The sequence below is a fragment of the Macaca fascicularis genome, chromosome 13 (genome assembly GCF_037993035.2).
Source record: "Macaca fascicularis isolate 582-1 chromosome 13, T2T-MFA8v1.1".
In the NCBI taxonomy this organism is placed as follows: Eukaryota; Metazoa; Chordata; class Mammalia; order Primates; family Cercopithecidae; genus Macaca; species Macaca fascicularis.
The window spans coordinates 57,390,189-57,408,777 of NC_088387.1; the positions used below are offsets into that span (position 1 = coordinate 57,390,189).

Below are 18,589 nucleotides of genomic sequence, written 5' to 3' on the forward strand. Positions count from 1 at the left end.
CTTAAATTACATTATTTCAACGAACCAAGTATTTGATAAAATAAAAGTGTTCGTTTTCTCTTTACAGAATTTTACATAAAAGTAATAAATGAAAATTACTATTTTTCAAATTCATACTACCTTCAATCTAGGAAGCATGCTACTTTAAGGATAATATTTAAAAAAAATACAAACATAACATAAAACTTGAACACTTTGGCACATTTTAACGATTTTCACTTTCAGAAAGCATTTAGCAATTGTTTAAGTTTGCAAACATTAACTTTTCTGGGGCAGCATCTACAATGTAAAAGTTCTCTAAAAGATACTATTGGTAGGAGTATATATTGGCTCACGCACCCTATTGCAGTTTAGTAGCATATCAAACATTTTAGTGAGTTCTTTTTTAAATTTTTAATTTTTTAAACTTTTATTTTACGTTCAGGGGTACACGTGCAGGTCTGTTACACAGGTAAATTGTGTGTCATGGGGGTTTGGTGTATAAATTACTTCATCACCTAAGTAATAAGTATAGTACCCGACAGGTAGTTTTTCCATCCTCACCCTCTTCCCTCCTTCCACCTTCAAGTAGGCTCTGATGTCTGTTGTTTCCATTCTTTTGACTAAGCAATTTCATCTGCAAAGATGTATTCTACAGATGCATTCATGCAAATATACAAAGATATTTCCACAAAGTATTAATTCCAGTATTGTTTGTTCAATTTTTTTAAAAAGCAGCTGAAAACTTAATCTATGAATAAAGAAGTGGGTAAATAAAAAGTGCAGCCATTAAAAAAAAGAAATCTATATTACTAATAGGCGAAAGTGTCTAAAATACATTTTTAAGTGAAAAAGCATTTCTGAAAAGCATTCTTCTTTTTTTTTGAGACAGAGTCTCCTTCTTTTGCCCTGGCTGCAGTGCAGTGGTGCAATCATGGCTCACTGCAGCCTCTGCCTCCTGGGCTAAAGCAATCCTCCCACTTCAGCCACCCAAATAACTGGAACTATAGGTGTATACCACCATGCCCAGCTAATTTTTAAATTTTTTGTAAAGACAGTGTTTTGCCATGTTGCCCAGGCTGGTCTCAACCTCCTGAGCTCAAGCAATTCACTTACCTTGGACTCCCAAAGTGCTGGGATTACAGGTTTGAGCCACCACACCCTGCTGGCAATTCTCTTTTGATTCTCCTTTTATTCTATCCTTTCTCCATCAATGAATCTGATTGCCCTGGCTTCTATTTTTTTTTTTTTTTTTTAAGCTGGAGTCTTGCTCTGCTCTATCGCCCAGGCTAGAGTGCAGTGGCATGATCACTGCAACCTCCGCCTCCTGGGTTCAGGTGATTCTCTCACCTCAACCTCCCAAGTAGTAGCTGGGATTACAGGCGTGTGCTACCACTCCCATCTAATTTTTGTATTTTTAGTAGAGATGGGTTTTCACCATGTTGGCCAGGCTGGTCTCAAACTCCTTGACCTCAGGTGATCCACCGACTTTGGCCTCCATAAGTGCTGGGATTACAGGCATAAGCCACCACGCCCAGCCACTTCCCCATATCTTATCACTGAGAAATCTCATCCCCCTTTTGTTTTTATCTGTTCATAATGCTCAAACCTTATCTATATGTCTGACCTCCTGATCTACCTACCCAAATGCCTTTTTAAAATCTCTCTACCTAGATGTCTCAGAGACATCCCATATTCCCCAGTTCCAAGACTGAATTCAACCTCTACTCAAAAGGTAAACAGAAACCACTTGTTCCTACACTATATTCTGAATTCTAAGTCTAGAAATCTGAGTGTTACCCCTGACTGCTCCCCCTCTACCACAAATTAAATCAATCAAGTTTCTACCTCTTTAACATCTCTTACTGTATTTGTTTTAACATCCCACAACCTACACCTTGTCAGGGCCTCATTATTTTTGGCCAGGATTACTGCAGTCTGCTTAAAACTCTGTATCTTAGCCAACGTGGCTAAGAGACTCCCTCTTTGTTCCAGCCAGACAAAATTACCTCTGGATCCTCCACTGGCACTGTTACCTCTAAGTTGTCACACATGTCATTTCTTCTAATGTATTGTTCTTATATGTCCAGAGAACCCACTGACTAAGCCTTCAAAATTCTATTCAAGCGTGAAGTTTTCTATGAAGTCTGGAGAAGCGAGATCACCTATACTTACTAAGTTACTATGTGACAGGTACTGTGCAAGGTACTTATTTGTAAACCAGTTTATTCATACATTCAGTTTAATCACAAAAACCCATTTTACAGAGGAAGAAACAAGTCACATAATCTGTTCACGGTCCCACAAAGAATAAGTAGGGAAAGTGGGACTCTAACATCAAAACCAGTGTTCTTTTCATTGTATCAAGTTTCCTGTCTGAATGAATCCTCCTTTATATCTACTTCCTATTACATTTAACAAAGCAAATCACATTTGTTTCCATGGTTTTTTCCCCTAATAGGTTTTCAACCTTAGCTTTGTATTAACTTTTTTCTCTAATAGAATGGGTAGACCCAAACATCTATATATTTTTCAAAGTTTCAAAGTTGATACTAAATGGGATAGCTAAGGCTGAGAACCTTTGTGTTAAGTTCCCAGAGTACAGGAATGCCATTGGACTTTATACCTCCAGGGATGACCTAAATGTTTCTAAACTGAACTGCTAAACTCATTGATATAGGTAAATCACTGCAACAGTACTTTTTCCTACAAAAATGTTTTCTCTTATGATTTGGTTGTATAAATATCTTAAAGTTGTGTTGTACACATTTATCTGAGACTAGCACTAAGAAACTTAACATCTTTAAGATTTCAAAAACGAGTTCACAATATTAAATCTTCAATACTCTTCTTAAAAATGAAACTTGAAAAATTTACTTAAAAGGATCAAAGTTTAAGCACTGTGACAATTTTTGAAACAATACATAAGTATTTGATACAGCTCTAGATATGGGAAATTCCACTTTGGAAATATTACTACTTTCTACTTAGCTAGAAAGCTTATGAAATCACTTGTTTATTCCTTTTTGAAGCTTCACTTATAATTAGTATATAATTTAAATGTTAACGAATTCTCAGAAAAAAAAAAAAAAACAAGCTTAAAGAATTAATCACAGTTTCACTTGCAGATGAACACAAAGAAATGCTTATGTGAACAGCAGCACCAACCAAAAACTTCCCTACTTCCAGAAACCAGGGTCACTGCTAATCTGATTAAAATCTGAACTTTTTATTTACATGTAACACTTGCCCTGTGCTTTGTGTAAACTTATGAAACCTAATGAGACAGAAAACTACCATCTGCTGGCCCAGAATCTGAAATATGGAAAAGAAGAAAGAAGTGATGAAGTGATGAATACTCAAATATTCTGTTTGGGCTTTAGGTGAGAGAAAATACAAATTTTTGATACCTGAATCTCTTAGCAATTTTTTTTAAGAATGAAGATATTATCAAAAATAGTAAAAAGTATAAAAAGCATTCAGTATAAAAATAGTTAAATTATCTCTTAATAAGTTCATTGCTTTTTATAAATAGCCACTAAAAACAAAAGCCTTAAGAAAATAAATCGATGCTTCAGATTTTGAGTGTCATTGTAGCAGAAGTATTTTAGCTGCAAATACTCCAGGTCAACATTTTTGCATCCACACAATAAACAAGATGAGAGATGAAAAACCACAGCGAAACTGAAAATACTACAAACCTTAAGCAATCACCAAGAAGAAAACACCAAAAAAACTCACTTGGGAGGGTGGCTAAGGCAGAAACACTATTTATTTCGACCATTTAAAAAACTGTGGCCTCACTAAAATGTATGCAAATATTAAAAATCCTACTCCTAGGAGTTTTGCTTTGAAAAGTATCACATGTCACTTAAAATGATTTAAAGAATAACAAGTGGCAATTCATTCATCAGGAAGGATCACTTTTATTACCTAAATATAGAATTGTTCATTTTATATAACATAAAAATTGAATCTGTTAGCAATACAGAATTTTTACATTTATCAAGTTTATTGTTAGGTATTTTACCTTTTTCTGTTCATGTAAATGGTAGTCTTCACTTCCACCCTGTCTAACTGGCAAGCATTATTTACATAAACAAAAGTTCTTGGTGTTTACATAGTATACTATCACATCACTAGCAAATTGGGGTAGACTGACTTTTCCTTTCCAAGTCTCATAACAATGGTGATAGGTAGGAATCTAATATTCACCCTTAATTAAGATACTGATTTCTGAGTTGAGGTGTATGTTTTTATTGTATTGTAGAATTATTCAGTAATTCTTATTTTAAGTTGCTTTGTTAAAAAATCACAAATGGGTTTTTAAATGCCTTTTCAATATTTTTGAAGATAATTATGTAAGTTTTCCTTAGATTTTTTTTTTTTGAAACAGGATCTCACTCACTCTGTTGCCCAGGCTGGAGTGTAGTGGTGTGATCTCAGTTCATTGCAACCTCGACCTCCTGAGCTCAAGTGATCCTTTCGTTTCAGATTCCCCAGTAGCTGGGACTACAGGTGCATGCCAACATATCCGGCTAATTTTTTATATTTTTTGTAGAGATGGGGTTTTGTCATGTTGCCCAGGCTGGTCTCAAACTCCGGAGCTCAAGGAATCCACCCACCTTGGCCTCTCAAAGTGCTGGGATTACAGGCATGAGCCACCACACCTGGCCTAGATCTATTAATACAGCAAAAACAGCAATACCTATTAATAATTGTCTTCAGCTTGTTTGATAGTTAGGAAGCCCAGTTTATTTTCTGCTGCAGGAAAAAGGTAAATGTTTCCAAAGAATCAAATAAGCATTATGTAAGATTATCTACTTAATTACACATATGTCAAACAGTACGTATTTAAACTTATTTGATCTTACTCCTTGCTTTCATTTTTACACAAAATAGGCTGCAAAATAAACCAATTTTCCCATAGGTATTAAACACACTCAAATTAGTAATATAAGTTTATCTAGGTTTCATCCTTACTCAATTTTCCCAAAACAATTTCATCTACCTAAGGCTTTTATTAATAATTACCATATTCTTGGACTCTCAGATTCATCTTTACAGCCTAGCCAAGCCAGCTCTCTGCTTAGACCTCTCCACTTGATTCCACAAAGATCTCAAACTGAGCTTAACAAGAACAGAGCTCAAGCTTTTCCCTGAAAGCTCGTTATGTTCCAGGGCTCTCTAACCCAGTTACCATACCAGAAACTTAAGATCCCCTTTGACAAAGCTCCTTATCCTTTAATATCTGTAACAAATGATTTCACCTCACAAATCCCTCAATTCTGGAATATCTACCTCTTTTCACCTCTGACTCCACTCTGGTCCAAAACGCCATTATCATCTAAACTAATCTCCCTAAGTAGTATTCGATCACACCCAACCCAAGTAATCTTTTTGAAAGTCAAATCTGATCATGCCAATCCTCTTCTTGTGATAAAGATTTAAAAAAAAAAAAAAAAAGTTAACAAAGACTTTAAACCATTCCTCTCTCTCCAGCCTTACTCCTCCTTTCCCCCATTTTCAATGCTCTAGGCTAGGCCTTCTTTCAGTTTTTGAAAGGTAGATAATTAACATTTCCTTGTGCCACAGGGTCTTTGCACTTACAGTCCCAGTGCCTAAGACATTCCCACACATCCTTCAATTTTTAGGTGAGAGATCAATTCCTCAGGTAAGTTTCCTAACACCCTTCCTCAAGTCCTCCTACACATATTTCTTTCAGAGCATAAGAACCATAGTAAGTTACAGTTTGTGATCAAACACTTGTAACTTGAAAAATTACTGTGCAACCCATGTATACTATGGAAAATATATTGAGAGGTTTAAATGTAATATGTAATTAAGAAAAATCTATGTATTCCTTTCTATAAGAGTGAAGTTAATCTTATATTTTTTATCTAAATAAAAAGTGTAATTTCTAGAGCAGCGTGGCCAACTGACAATAAAGCCATACATGCAATTAAAAATCTTCTAGTAGCCACATTTAAAAAGAAACAGATGAAATTTTATTTAACCCAAAGTATCTACAATATTATTATTTTAACGTGAGCAATGTAAAAGAGTACTGATATATTTCACATTAGTTTTTAAAATCTGCTATTTTACACTGAAATCACATCTTAATTTGGACTAGTTTCACTTCAAGTGACACATTTGGCTCGTGGCTATGTATTAGACAAGACAGTTCTAGAAGACAGTACTGTATTTTTTAATACTGAAATCACTTGCTAACAGAATAGGTTACCTTAAAAAGAGCATGGCATTAAGCAAGATTAACCTTATATTAAATAAAGGCATATCACAGGTTTAAATCATTCAAAAAATTTAAATTATGCAAACATTCCACACTGCTGAAAAGTTTAAATTCAAAATAAAAATTCCTGTAATTTAAAAACTGCATATTACTGATCATCTGAGGAAATGAGAGGGAGATGGGGACTCAACCACTGCTGGTAGGAGTGATTTTATTATAACCTCTTAAAAAGCAACAGGCTCTCCCTCTGACTTAATAACTCTACTTTTAAGACTTGATCCTATGGAAATAATCAACAATAAGGTCAAAGATTTATGTACAAACCTTTTCACCAAGATGCTCTTCTATGACGGTAAAATCTGGAAAAGCCACATTAGTGGGAAACAGCAGAGATAACTTGAAAATGGCATTCTACACAGTCATTAAAAAGCACGGTCTTCTCATTTTTTGTGTTTTTGTTTTGTTTTGAGACAAAGTCTCGCTCTGTCACCCAGACTGGAGTGCAGTGGTATGATCTAGGCTTACCGCAATCTTTACCTCCCGGGTTCAAGCAATTCTCCTGCCTCAGCCTCCCGAGTAGCTGGCAAGACAGGTGTCTGCCACCATGCCTGGCTAATTTTTGTATTTTTAGTAGAGAGAGGGTTTCACCATGTTGGCCAGGCTGGTCTCAAACTCCTGACCTCAGGTGATCCTCCCACCTTGGCCTCCCAAAGTGCTGGGATTATAGGCGTTAGCCACCGTGCCCGGCCAAAAAGCATGTTTTAAGGAAAATTTAGTAACAAGGAGAAATGCTCACAATTTAATAAGTAAAAAATCAATGTAATATGATTCATATGCATGTGTATGACACACTCACATATCCACAGTAAAAATAAAACAGGAAGAAAACCAAAATATTAACAGCTTTCTTTTTGTAGCATGATGACCAGTGATATTTTCCTTCTATTATCCCTCTTAACATGTATTTATTGAGTGTTACTTTGTGCCAGGCATTAAAACAGATGGGTTCCTGCCATCATGGACACACCCATTTTCTTTCTACTTTTTTTCCCACATTTTCCCAAATTTTCTATAATAAGCACATTATTTTTTCATAATTTTAATAACTGGAAAAACATAATATGAAGTAGATAAAGATCTGGGTAAATCAGTTGCAAGGGTACTTTTTTGGGTGAACTGGGGAATAATCTGAATATGGCCTTGACTATTAGTTTAGATGACTAAACCAACTGACTTAAAACAAAAAGGTCTACAAAACACTATGTACAACAAGTCTTCATTTTGGTAAAAAGTACACATATATAAATACATTAAAATGTGTAGGAAACTATGCATTATTATATACACTGCAACAGTGAGGGATTTTTTGTTTTTTGTTTTTGTTTGTTTTGAGACGGAGTCTCACTCTGTTGCCCAGGCTGGGGTCCAATGGCATGATCTTGGCTCACCACAACCTCCACCTCTCAGGTTCAAGTGATTCTCCTGTCTCAGCCTCCTGAGTAGCTGGGATTACAGGTGCCCGCCACCATGCCCGGCTAATTTTTCTCTATTTTTAGTAGAGACCGGGTTTCACCATGTTGGCCAGGATGGTCTCCAACTCCAAACCTCAAGTGATATGCCCACCTTGGCCTCCCAACGTGCTGGGATTACAGGCATGAGCCACCTGACGTGCTTGAGGGATTTTTTTAAAAGTATCTTTTTCCAGCCTGGGCAACATAGCAAGGCCCTGTCTCTACAAATAATAAAAATGATTAGCCAGGCATGGTGGTGTGTGCCCATGGTCCCAGCTACTTAGGAGGCTGAGGCAGGAGGACAGCCTGAGCCCAGGAAGTCTGGTCTGCAGTGAGCCATGATCACTTCACTGTACTTCAGCCTAGGTGACACAGTGAGACTCTGTCTCAAAAAAAAAAAAAAAAAAAAAAGCGATTTTTCTGCTTGTCTATTTTTTTTTTTTTTTTTTTTTTTTTTTGAGACGGAGTCTCGCTGTGTCACCCAGGCTGGAGTGCAGTGGTGCGATCTCGGCTCACTGCAAGCTCCGCCTCCCGGGTTTACGCCATTCTCCTGCCTCAGCCTCCAAGTAGCTGGGACTACAGGCGCCCGCCACCACGCCCGGCTAGTTTTTTGTATTTTTAGTAGAGACGGGGTTTCACCATGTTAGCCAGGATGGTCTCGATCTCCTGACCTCGTGATCCACCCGCCTTGGCCTCCCAAAGTGCTGGGATTACAGGGTTGAGCCATCGCGCCCGGCCTCTGCTTGTCTATTTTCTATGATGCTCCTGTATGCTTCTGCAATAAGACTACTTAAAAAAATTTAAATATGTATATGCCCACTATTTACTGAGCATCTATTACATACAAAACAGTGGTGGAACTGAGTAAAAGGAGTCTCAACCTTAAAGAAACTTACAACTAATTAAGGAGAATAACACAAGAGAACAGCAAAAATAATGCATATGTTTTTTGCAGAATATAAATATCACTGCAGTAAAATGTGGCTACCAAGATTCTAAGAAAAATATCACACTTGATTGGGAAGAGAAGGAAGGGTAAAAGAAAACAAAACAAAACAAAAAAACCACAAAAAACAAACTTCATAAGGAGAAAATTTGAAATAGGAAGGATTTAATTGACAGAGGAAATGGTAGTCACTAAAGATAAAGCATGGGGCCCCTGTCAAGGAACAGTAAGACACATAATAAAATATGGTTAGAACACAGGATCTATGAAGGGCACAAGGAGTAAGCTAGAAACATAGGTGGCGAGGGCCTTGAATTTTCAGAAGGGAGTGCCTCTGTAAGCTGAGTTTAAAAATGAGGGAATTATTGCAGGTTCCAATTCAAGAAACTGTCCTACCACTTCCCATCTCTACTGCTACCATCTTGGTTCATGCCACTACCATCTCTTCTTAATTATATCAACACAATTATCTCCTGACTCTGCTTCTATTCTTACATTCCACTCCTATAGTCTATTTTCTATATAGCAGCTAGACAGATCCTTTTACAACATAAATTATCTTACACCTTTATTCAAAAATCCTGCAATCACTTACTATCCCCCATAGTAAAAAGCCTAAGTCATTAGAATTTCTGTAAGGACCCTAAAACACTGCCCCTCTTACCCTCTAACTCTGATCATAATTCGTACTACTCTTCTACTTGTTCACCCTATTCTATTCACCCTGGACTTCTCTGCCACAATTCCTTGACTATTCCAGGCATACTTCCGTCTCTACCACTCTTCTTATTTGCTTCCCCTTCTTCGGGTTTAAGCCTTCTCTGACTCCACCCTATATAAAACAGCAAGCCCCACCAACCTCCCTTACTACTGGTTCAAAGCAAAAAACTCACCACTCCCTATCCCCCAAAACTGATTCCATTTTTCTGATGATACTTAACATCATCTGCCATTTTATTGCTATTTGCTTATTTGTCCCAAATACGTACACAAACGTGTGAGTACATACATATATACACAAAGAAACTGAAGCTGTAGGCAGGCAGATTTTTTTTCTTGTTTGTCCATTTCAGTATCCCCAGCAGCTACAACAGGGCCTGACAAATAGCAGGTGCTCAATAGACACTTGTTTTATGAATGAAAGGAAGAAGATAACATGCATGGTGTCAGCAGATATTTAATTGAAATGGTTTATGGCATACTGTAAATATTTACATAAATAGAACCTACAGTAAATTACCATGTACGGTGTAATTTTCCTACAGGAATTATTCACTAATACAGTGCCTGTAAATTAACCTTTAATTAATTAGCAATCTATCTTTGCAAGGCTTATCTTGAAGTTAGCTATTTGGAACAAGGGTGACAGTGACTGACAACCACAGGATGGAGTCTTAAATCATTATTTCCCTCCTCTTTTCAATTCTCCCAAATCAATAAGCAGTGATTTCCCCACCTTCTTTCTTCCTCCTCATTTAGTTCTGACCTTTCTCTTTTTCTTGGGAATAGTTCTAATCCACAGACCTATGAGCCCCTATGCTAGGAGGGTAAGGCCAGAAATAGAAACTAGGAGTGTGATAAAGGACTGTTAAATGGTTGCCAACAATAGAGAAGAGCCCAGGCAAGGTAAGTTAACGCAGAGGAATCTGGAGAGGCCAACAATCCTTAATTTAAAAAAATTTTTTTTTTTTTTTTAAAACTTAGAAGCTCCTTGTATTTTAAAAGAAAGTCAACAAAAAATAATACTAACTCCTTCCGGGTCCTCTTTCAGCATATACAATGCAGAAAGAAGAGTGATACTTGATACATGTTTTAAAGTTAAATACCTAAACTTTTAATGTCTTTTTTTTTTTTTTTTTTGAGATGGTGTTTTGGTCTTGTTGTTGCCCAGGCTAGAGTGCACTGGCGTGATCTCAGCTCACCGCAACCTCTGCCTCCCGGGTTCAAGCGTTTCTCCTGCCTCGGTCTCCCGAATAGTTGGGATTACAGGCATCTGCCACCACACCCAGCTAATTTTGTATTTTTAGTAGAGAAGGGTTTTCTCCATGCTGGTCAGGCTGGTCTTGAACTCCCGACCTCAGGTGATCTGCCCACCTCAGCCTCCCAAAGTGCTGGGATTACAGGTGTGAGCCACCGCGCCCGGCCTTTAAACTTTCAATTTCATTGTGAAGAATTTCATGCATATACAAACCTTAGGGGCAAAAAGGCCGTAAGGAATGATCAAGTAACCATCACCCAGGTGTGTTAAATCTTAATCTCTTACGAAGCCAACTTCAGATTTTTTTAAGGATGTAAAGATATGTTTGTAAACTCATGGGCCCCTCCTAGATCCTTCATGCCTCTCAAGTTCTCCAGAGGTCACTTTTATTCTGCTTGGTGTTTATCATTCCCATGCACGTTGTTATACTTTTGCTACACACTGCACAAATCACAGACAATATAGTTTTGCATGAGACTATATAAATGGTCTATCAAATGGCTGTGTCACTTACCAGCTGTTTGACCTAAGGCAAGTTACTTAACAGCTCTGTGCCTCAGTTTCCTCTCTGAAAAATGAGGGATAATACTACTTACTACCTTACAGGTTGTGTGGATTAAGTGAGTTAGTACACTGTATATAAAGCATTTAGAAAAGTATCTTGCTCACAGGAAGCAATATGTATGAGCAACATATATATTGCTCATATATGTTAGTAATTATCATATAAAGCTGCAAAAGGACTTGACTATACCTGATATATACACAAACTGATAGAGAAAATGATTACCAAAATGAGATACGTAAAATCCATATAATGCCAGATTTTCAAAATAGTGTGAAAACTAAAATTACTTATAAAGTTCCGGCCAGAAAGGTTCACTATTCTACTTAAAGAGGAATTGAAAGTGCTAAGAATAAGGGAAAAACCTTTATTTTTTAACCTACAAAGTGTAGGTAACATTAAATTAGAATATAAACATTTTATTTAAATAATTTATGATGATTTAAAAATACCTAAATACTTAGCGGCCTCCTTTTATGAGATTTGGGGGAAGGATTGGGAGAGAAGGGGCAATCCCTTAATGAGATGCTATTCAAAGACTTTGCCTGCTAAGGAAAGCACTTTAGATTTCACACAAAATAAAACATTATTTGGTACTCAAATTTCATTACATTTCTGAATTAGTTTTTCAAAAACTGTAAGCAGAACAAATGAAAATGTAAAATGATGTTTTATAATGGGATTCACCCAGATTATACAATTTTCATAAAGAAAACTGGATTCTGCAAGACGTATCAATGCTATTATCCTCGTTGTGATATAGGATTATTTTTTTAGTCTCTAGGTCAAAAGATCAGCAAACATTAAAACTTAAGTGCCCTACATATTATGTGAAATGTAGTGGTTTTTTTCCAGAGGTTTTTGAAGATTTAGAAATATGTATGTACTTTGAAGATCAACTAATATATCTAATTTGATATACGGAGGAACAACTAGATCTAATGAATATCTCCTAGGTGCCATTTGCTGGGCTACATATTTTACACAAGATCTGTCTTTTAATCCATTTGAAATATCTTTATGAACAAAATTTAGGAGACTACTACAGATACTTTGTTTAAACAAATACACCTCTGCAAAGCGTTAAAAATGACTACTAAAAAAGACAACATTTAAACTGGTAAAGCATATAAAATGTACGTGACTGTGCTAATTATATTAACATAATAATGTTGAAACATTTGTTGTCCCTAGAGTTTAGCATACATTTTAATGTCTAAGAGGTTAACTGAAAGCAACAATTAAGTGTAACATCAAAGATAAACTCTGTGTCTCCCCTCCACCAAAGAAAATCCTCGGAATACGAGGTGGAAGGAAGACTTACACCATAGGAAAAGTTGAAAACCAAAGTTCTACTTTACTTATCCTAAAGTGAGAACTTTGAAACGGAACCATTACTTCTGTTTCATCCCCCCGCCCAATAAAAAAATTTACATGTATGAGTCAGTTCTTCCCTCGGCCCCAACAGAAAAGACTCAGTATAACCAAGCTATAACTTGCACAAAGCAACAAAGAAAAAAAACCTTGCTATCCCCACTACTTTCTTAATAGAGCAAGGACCCTACCACCGCTCACCCCATACTCTGCCTCTGCCCCAAGCAAGACGCAGCACCTGCCAAACCAGGCGCTTAAAGAATAATGGCTCAACTTTTCAAACGCAATCTGGGGAGAAGACGCAGATAATTTCTTGAAGAGTGCAAGAAGACAGCAGAAAAGGTACTCTCAGGAAGGGATGAGTGAGCTTTGGGGCTGTTCCCTCTGCCTGTTGGAGGATTCCAAATTCGCTTGCTTCAGAGACCCTTGGAAGCAGCACTCAGGTCGCGGCCAGCCTCGGGCCTCGGTGAAGGAGGCAGTGTTTACACCTGTCACGAGGGAGGGGGAGGGAGAGCAAGGAAGCCCGAGCAAAGCCCCAAACTTCTGAACAGCTCCCGGGAGAACGCAGCCAGAGCGGAGCTTTGGGCAGGTGGAAGCAAAGGGGCAGGGAGAGCCGGCGGTGGCCGGGGAGGGAAGGACTCCCACTTCCCCGGCCGGTGCTCGGGATGGCGAGGAGGGGGCCGTGCGCTTCGGGCGCCACCAGCGGCGTTCCCGCACTCGCCGCAGAAGAGAGCAGAGCCCAAGCCGGGAGCCCGCAGGCCCGCAGAGCCGGCTCCGTCCTCGCAGCCCCCGGTTCCGCGGCGGGCAGATGCTCCCGGCCCGGGTGAGGGTCCGGCTGCTGGGCCGGGCCCGGTCCCCACACCCTCTTTCCCCGGCGCAGCTAGGGGAGCGGAGCGGCGGCGCTTACCTGGCTCCTTCGGGGCGGCCGCGATGGGCATGGCTCAGGGGCCCGGGGAGGAACTGGCTCCCCGGGGAAGGACCGTCTATTCCGACGCGGAACTGGTGAAAGCGGAAGGCCGGCTGCTCACAGCCCTGTCAGCGCAGCAGCCCCATGGACGCCCACCCGGAGTTTCACCGCTGCCGCGGGACCCCCATCCCACTACCCTCCGCCCTCTTCCGCCGCCGCCGCCTCCACCTCCTCCGCGGAGACCCCCCGCCCACTCCACACACTCTCCCATCATGCAGCGGGGGAACCGCTGCCGCCGACACGTCACTTCCGGGCGCAGGTGGCTAGGTCGGGACCGGGCGCTGGTGGGTGCTGTGGGGTGGGGGAGGACACTCCAGGGGAATTGGTGTCACAGAACGCTTACCCCTGCGCAGGCGCTGTCGTACAGAACGCCGGCCGCCATTTTGGGTGCGGGCAAGCTGCCCTTTCCTTTTACTTCTTTGCGAGTCATAGAGCTGTAGGGGGATAGACGTCTTCCCGCACTCAGGCGCCCGTTGAGGCTGCGCTCCCGGCGAGGGACAGGTGCTCCTCTCAGCTGGTTAACGTTCATCTCAGGACCGGGTTAAGTCTCTTGCTCTCCAAATAAAATTGTAAAGGTTTGGAAATATAGAACACGTTTTACGAAAAACCTGCTAGAGAGCATTCGTCAGCTTGCCCTTTTCGCCCCGAAAAACGACTTTTTCACTCACAGCCTGTCTCTTCCTCTTTTTAAATTTATGCCCACAGAGGAAGAAGCTGGGTATTTAACAAATAACAAGAGATTGCGATAAATAGAATTTAAGGTGGGAACGCAGCCGCCAAACTGACAAATCGTCTTCGAGACCAAGAAAAAAATAGTAGTCCGGAATTTGGCTAACGGATGGAGACGGTGGTCATTTTTCATAGATCCTTCCGGAGAATATCCAGTGAAGCTAAAGAGATCACCATAAACTTCTGCATTCAAACGCATTTCTGGAACAGAGGTCGTAACAGATTTTGTTTCCATCATCAGTCCTGAGCAGTTGATTATTTGCGTTTTTATTACCTTTCCTCCTTTACCATGAATATCTGTTAGAACACCGGCCAGTGTAACCATCAGACTACAGGCTACAGGATTATTATTACTGTCTCGGATGATGAGCCCGGGGTCCTACAAATCATGAGCCCCGCCGGTTCCTCATTCTGCCCATGTTTGCCAAACGTCTGCATCGTAATTTGAATAATTTAAAATAGTTCCGAAACATCAAAGCTCAGCAGTTACGCAAAGAAACAAGAATGGAAAACACCCCCTCAGGCACAGAGAAGTGTCCACCCCTTTGGGTGGAGGAATTATACAAATCAGGAGAAAGATAAGGACAATAGCAGTTCATCACGATTTATCCCGCCTCTGCAACCTTCTAGACAAATTAACTCGGAGCGCTCCAATAGACCCGCATTTGTCTCTTTACTACTCAATCGCTGTAAGATGTACGGAGACTGCATCCCTTTAAATGGGAGTATCAATTGCTTTGTGGTGATGCTGGATTTTGTGTTATTGCTCAGTCACTAAAGTAAGAAAAATCTATATGGCTTGTCAAATTTATGCCTATTGTATTTCGCCCCCTGCTGGTTTAGCTCGTGTGCAAGCTTGAATTTGTGGGTAGAAACTAGAAATTGATTTTAAACGAACACATGCTTTTCATTTTATAGCTCTACTAAACAGAAATATCAAAATAAGAACATATGACTAGACCTTAAAGCAGACCCTACACTAAGAACATGTTTAAATGAATTTACACTGCACTCCAGCCTGGGCGACAGAGTGAAACCCTGTCTCAAAAAATAATTAAATTGCACACCCCCCCATCAGCTTACAATTTTGTAATAGGGAAACTGAGTACCTATTTGGCCAACTAACTTGTAATTGGTAATCTTACATGTAATTCTGAAGACAGTGCTGTAATACTTACGAAATTTTATTACAAAAGGAAAGTATTTGAGTATTTTTAAGATGATAAATCTGGGAAATATAAAGTCCATTTCATTTGGAGTCAATGATAGTATTGTTTTTACTTACCTTTTAAAAATTATGGCCATAACTGCATTATCTAAGATTTGGCATCAAGAAAAGAAGAAGAAAAAATTGCCAGTTAACATTTGTTGTATTTACTTCTAGTTTTTTTCCTGTGCATACTTTTTACAAACTTGTAATCATAATTTAAGTAGATTTTGTGTCCCTTTTTTCACCTAATGTTGTGTTGTAGCATTTCCTCCCATCGTTTAATATAAAACTTTAATTTTAATTGGCTGCTTAGTAGTCAATGGAATGGCCACTATATGGATATTTTTCACTATTATAAAATAATACTTAGATGAACATTTTGTGTGTGTGGCTTTGTTCAATTTTAGGATTTTTTTTTCTCAGTATAAAAGTTAATAAGCCAAAAGGCTATGAATGTTTTGTTGGTAATTTATCATCTCATATTATTTTCCAAGAGACTGCTAATTTAGAATGCCACCAGCAATATAGGAGTGTACTAATTTTACCACCTCCTTACCAACCAGCAGTGAATAATAATTAAGAGGGGAAAGAAGATTGACTAGACTAAAAAGTGAAAACAATTTAATTCATTTTATATTGTATAAGAAATAAACACAAGAACAAAACCTCAGCAATGTGGTGGTGTTCTGGAAAGGCAATATGTGTAGAACCTGGGTCTATGACCAGGTTCTGTTGTCACTATGATTTTGTATAAGTTATTTAACCTCTCTTGAGCTCAGTCTCCTTATATAACAAATGAGAGAATACAGTCAGATCACAGGTTCTCAACCCTTTTAGGACAAATAATGTTTTGGCACATGTATCTCTTTAAGAATATGGTAAAATCTTTGGCTCTTTCTGTAGAAAAACGCTTATATCCATGGACACTCAAATTTCTCATCCTAAAGCTCATTCACGGAAGAGGGTCTTTGAACCACAGCTTAAGAAATATGCACCAGATAATCCCCAAGGTCCTTTCTGTATCTAAACATTTACCTAAGATTTTATTTATTTATTTATTTATTTTTATTTTTATTTTTTTGAGACAGGTTCTTCTTCCATTGCGCAGGCTGGAGTGCAGTGGTGCCATCACAGCTCACTGAAGACTCAACCTCCCGGGCTCAAGGGATCCTCCTACCTCAGCTTCCCAAGTAGCTGGGTCTACAGGTTCATGTCATCATGCTCAGCTAAGTTTTTTATTTTTTGTAGAGATGGGGTCTCACTATGTTGCCCAGGTTGGTCTCAAACTCTTGGGCTCAAGCAATTCACCCACCCTGGCTTCCCAAAACGCTGGGATTACAGGTATTATCTCACCACTACCTCTTGAAATATGTCCTTCATACAGTTTTATAAAAATAGGGTATTAGGCTGGGCATGGTGGGTGATGCCTGTAATCCCAGCACTTTGGGAGGTCGAGGTGGGCAGATCACTTGAGCCCAGGAGTTCAGGACCAGCCTGGGCAACATGGTGAAACTCCATATTTACAAAAAATTAGCCAGGTGAGGTGGCATGCTCCTGTAGTCCCAGCTACTCGGGAGGCTGAGATGGGAGGATCACCTGAGCCCATGAAGTCAAGGAGTTGTGATTGCACCACTGCACTTGAGCCTGGCTGACAGAGCAAGACCCTTTCTCAATAATAATAATGATTATAATGAGCAACTTTCCCAAAGTGTGATGAGCAATAGAGATTTTGCTTCTTAATCATTCCCACTGATCTTTCTTGGTTTTGCTTATCAAATTTATTGCATAAATAATAAAAATTACAATTTGGTGTTATAGTACTTTCTGGAATACTGGATATCTAGAACTTTCTGGACATATTCAATATATCAGGGAAAATATTGAATATTTCAATATTTAATATGTCTTAACCTATTAAGACTGTATTAATTTTATCTGTAAAATTGTAGAGGTAGGGAAGAAACTGCTATTTGACTACATTATTTCTAAAGGTGCTGAAACTTTTTCAGCAAAATTTTTAAAGGCTCAAATTCTGTATATAAAGTTCTATCAAATTTTATAGAACTTTCCAAGGAAAAAATTTTGAAGGATGGGCTTCTGGTAGTGGTAATGACATTAATACATAACATTTAAATCAAAGACCCCAAAGTCATTTCCTAGATTTATTTAGACATATTCTTCTGCCACATGAGGACACAGTGTTCCACCCCTTTTGGAGGATTCGGCAACAAGGTGCCATCTTGGAAGCAGAGAACAGCACACACCAAACAACCAAATCTCTTGGCACCTTGATCTTGCACTTCACAGCCCCCAGAACTGAACCTGTACCCACTCATGGGCTTACCACATATGGAGCAATATAGATGGAGTGTTCTCCTGAAGGGAGATGCAGCCCAACCTTCTTCTTTATTCTAGTCTTCAAGCCTCTCTCTTGGCTCTGAGCAAAGCTTTGAAGGGTTCATTATGTGCTATACTGATTGCAGAAATGGTTCCACTCTCAACCTGCTATGTTGTGAAATTCAGCCTGATCACCTGGAGAAAACATGACCTTTCTGAGCAACTTGTCTCTCTGGAGAAAAGTCTCCTTTATTTTGAAGGAGATTGGCCTCAGGGCACTGTGGAACAGTCAAGTGATAACTCTGTTTCTACTTCTGTCCCTTATTTCAAGGTGAAGAGAAGTGGAAACCTTGCTGTGAGTCATGACAAAAATATATAAAGTAAAACATTAAAATTCATTTCACCTGTTTCTTTTTACTTTTTAAAACTGTAGCTACTAGAAAATTTTAAATTGCAATGTGGCTCACATTATATTTCTATTGTACAATGCTGAACCTTTGTTTAAAACCTACATCTGTCTTTAAATTTGTAGTGTAAATGTGTAGTCATAGGATCCAGGGAAATACAATAGAGGTAGTTTTCATGCAATTTTAACAGTTGCATGAAAGCAGAGATTTCTGTCTGCTTTATTCATTTCTATATTCCCAACTTCAAGAACATGGCCAGGTACATGGTTGATGGCAATACATATTTATTCAATAAATGACATTCCCTTGAAGGAGTGGCATGGGTAGTAC

General features: G+C 38.9%; 2 protein-coding genes and 1 long non-coding RNA gene across 7 annotated transcripts in view; 2 read left to right on the forward strand and 1 right to left on the reverse strand.

The window, feature by feature from the left end:
• Positions 1-14,797, reverse strand: part of AFTPH (aftiphilin) — a 71,857-nt gene extending 57,060 nt beyond the window's left edge. For 3 of the 5 annotated variants that reach the window (XR_001484455.3, XM_005575746.4, XM_005575745.4), the window contains exon 1: positions 13,517-13,775. The gene's annotated coding sequence lies outside the window, so the exon portion shown is untranslated. Of the gene's footprint in view, positions 1-13,516; positions 13,776-13,919 lie in introns of those variants that run through there. The other 2 variants (XM_074011655.1, XM_065527028.1) reach the window with 1 other exon arrangement.
• LOC123568252 (uncharacterized) lies at positions 12,713-14,365 on the forward strand. The gene is made up of 2 exons (XR_010580438.2): positions 12,713-12,951; positions 14,282-14,365. It is a non-coding gene; the product is annotated as an uncharacterized lncRNA (long non-coding RNA).
• Positions 12,713-15,890, forward strand: LOC141408339 (uncharacterized). Its single transcript, XM_074011656.1, has one exon. The coding sequence runs from the start codon at positions 13,540-13,542 to the stop codon at positions 14,014-14,016; it is 477 nt and encodes a 158-aa protein (XP_073867757.1). The 5' UTR covers positions 12,713-13,539; the 3' UTR covers positions 14,017-15,890.
• The last annotated feature ends 2,699 nt before the right edge of the window (positions 15,891-18,589 follow it).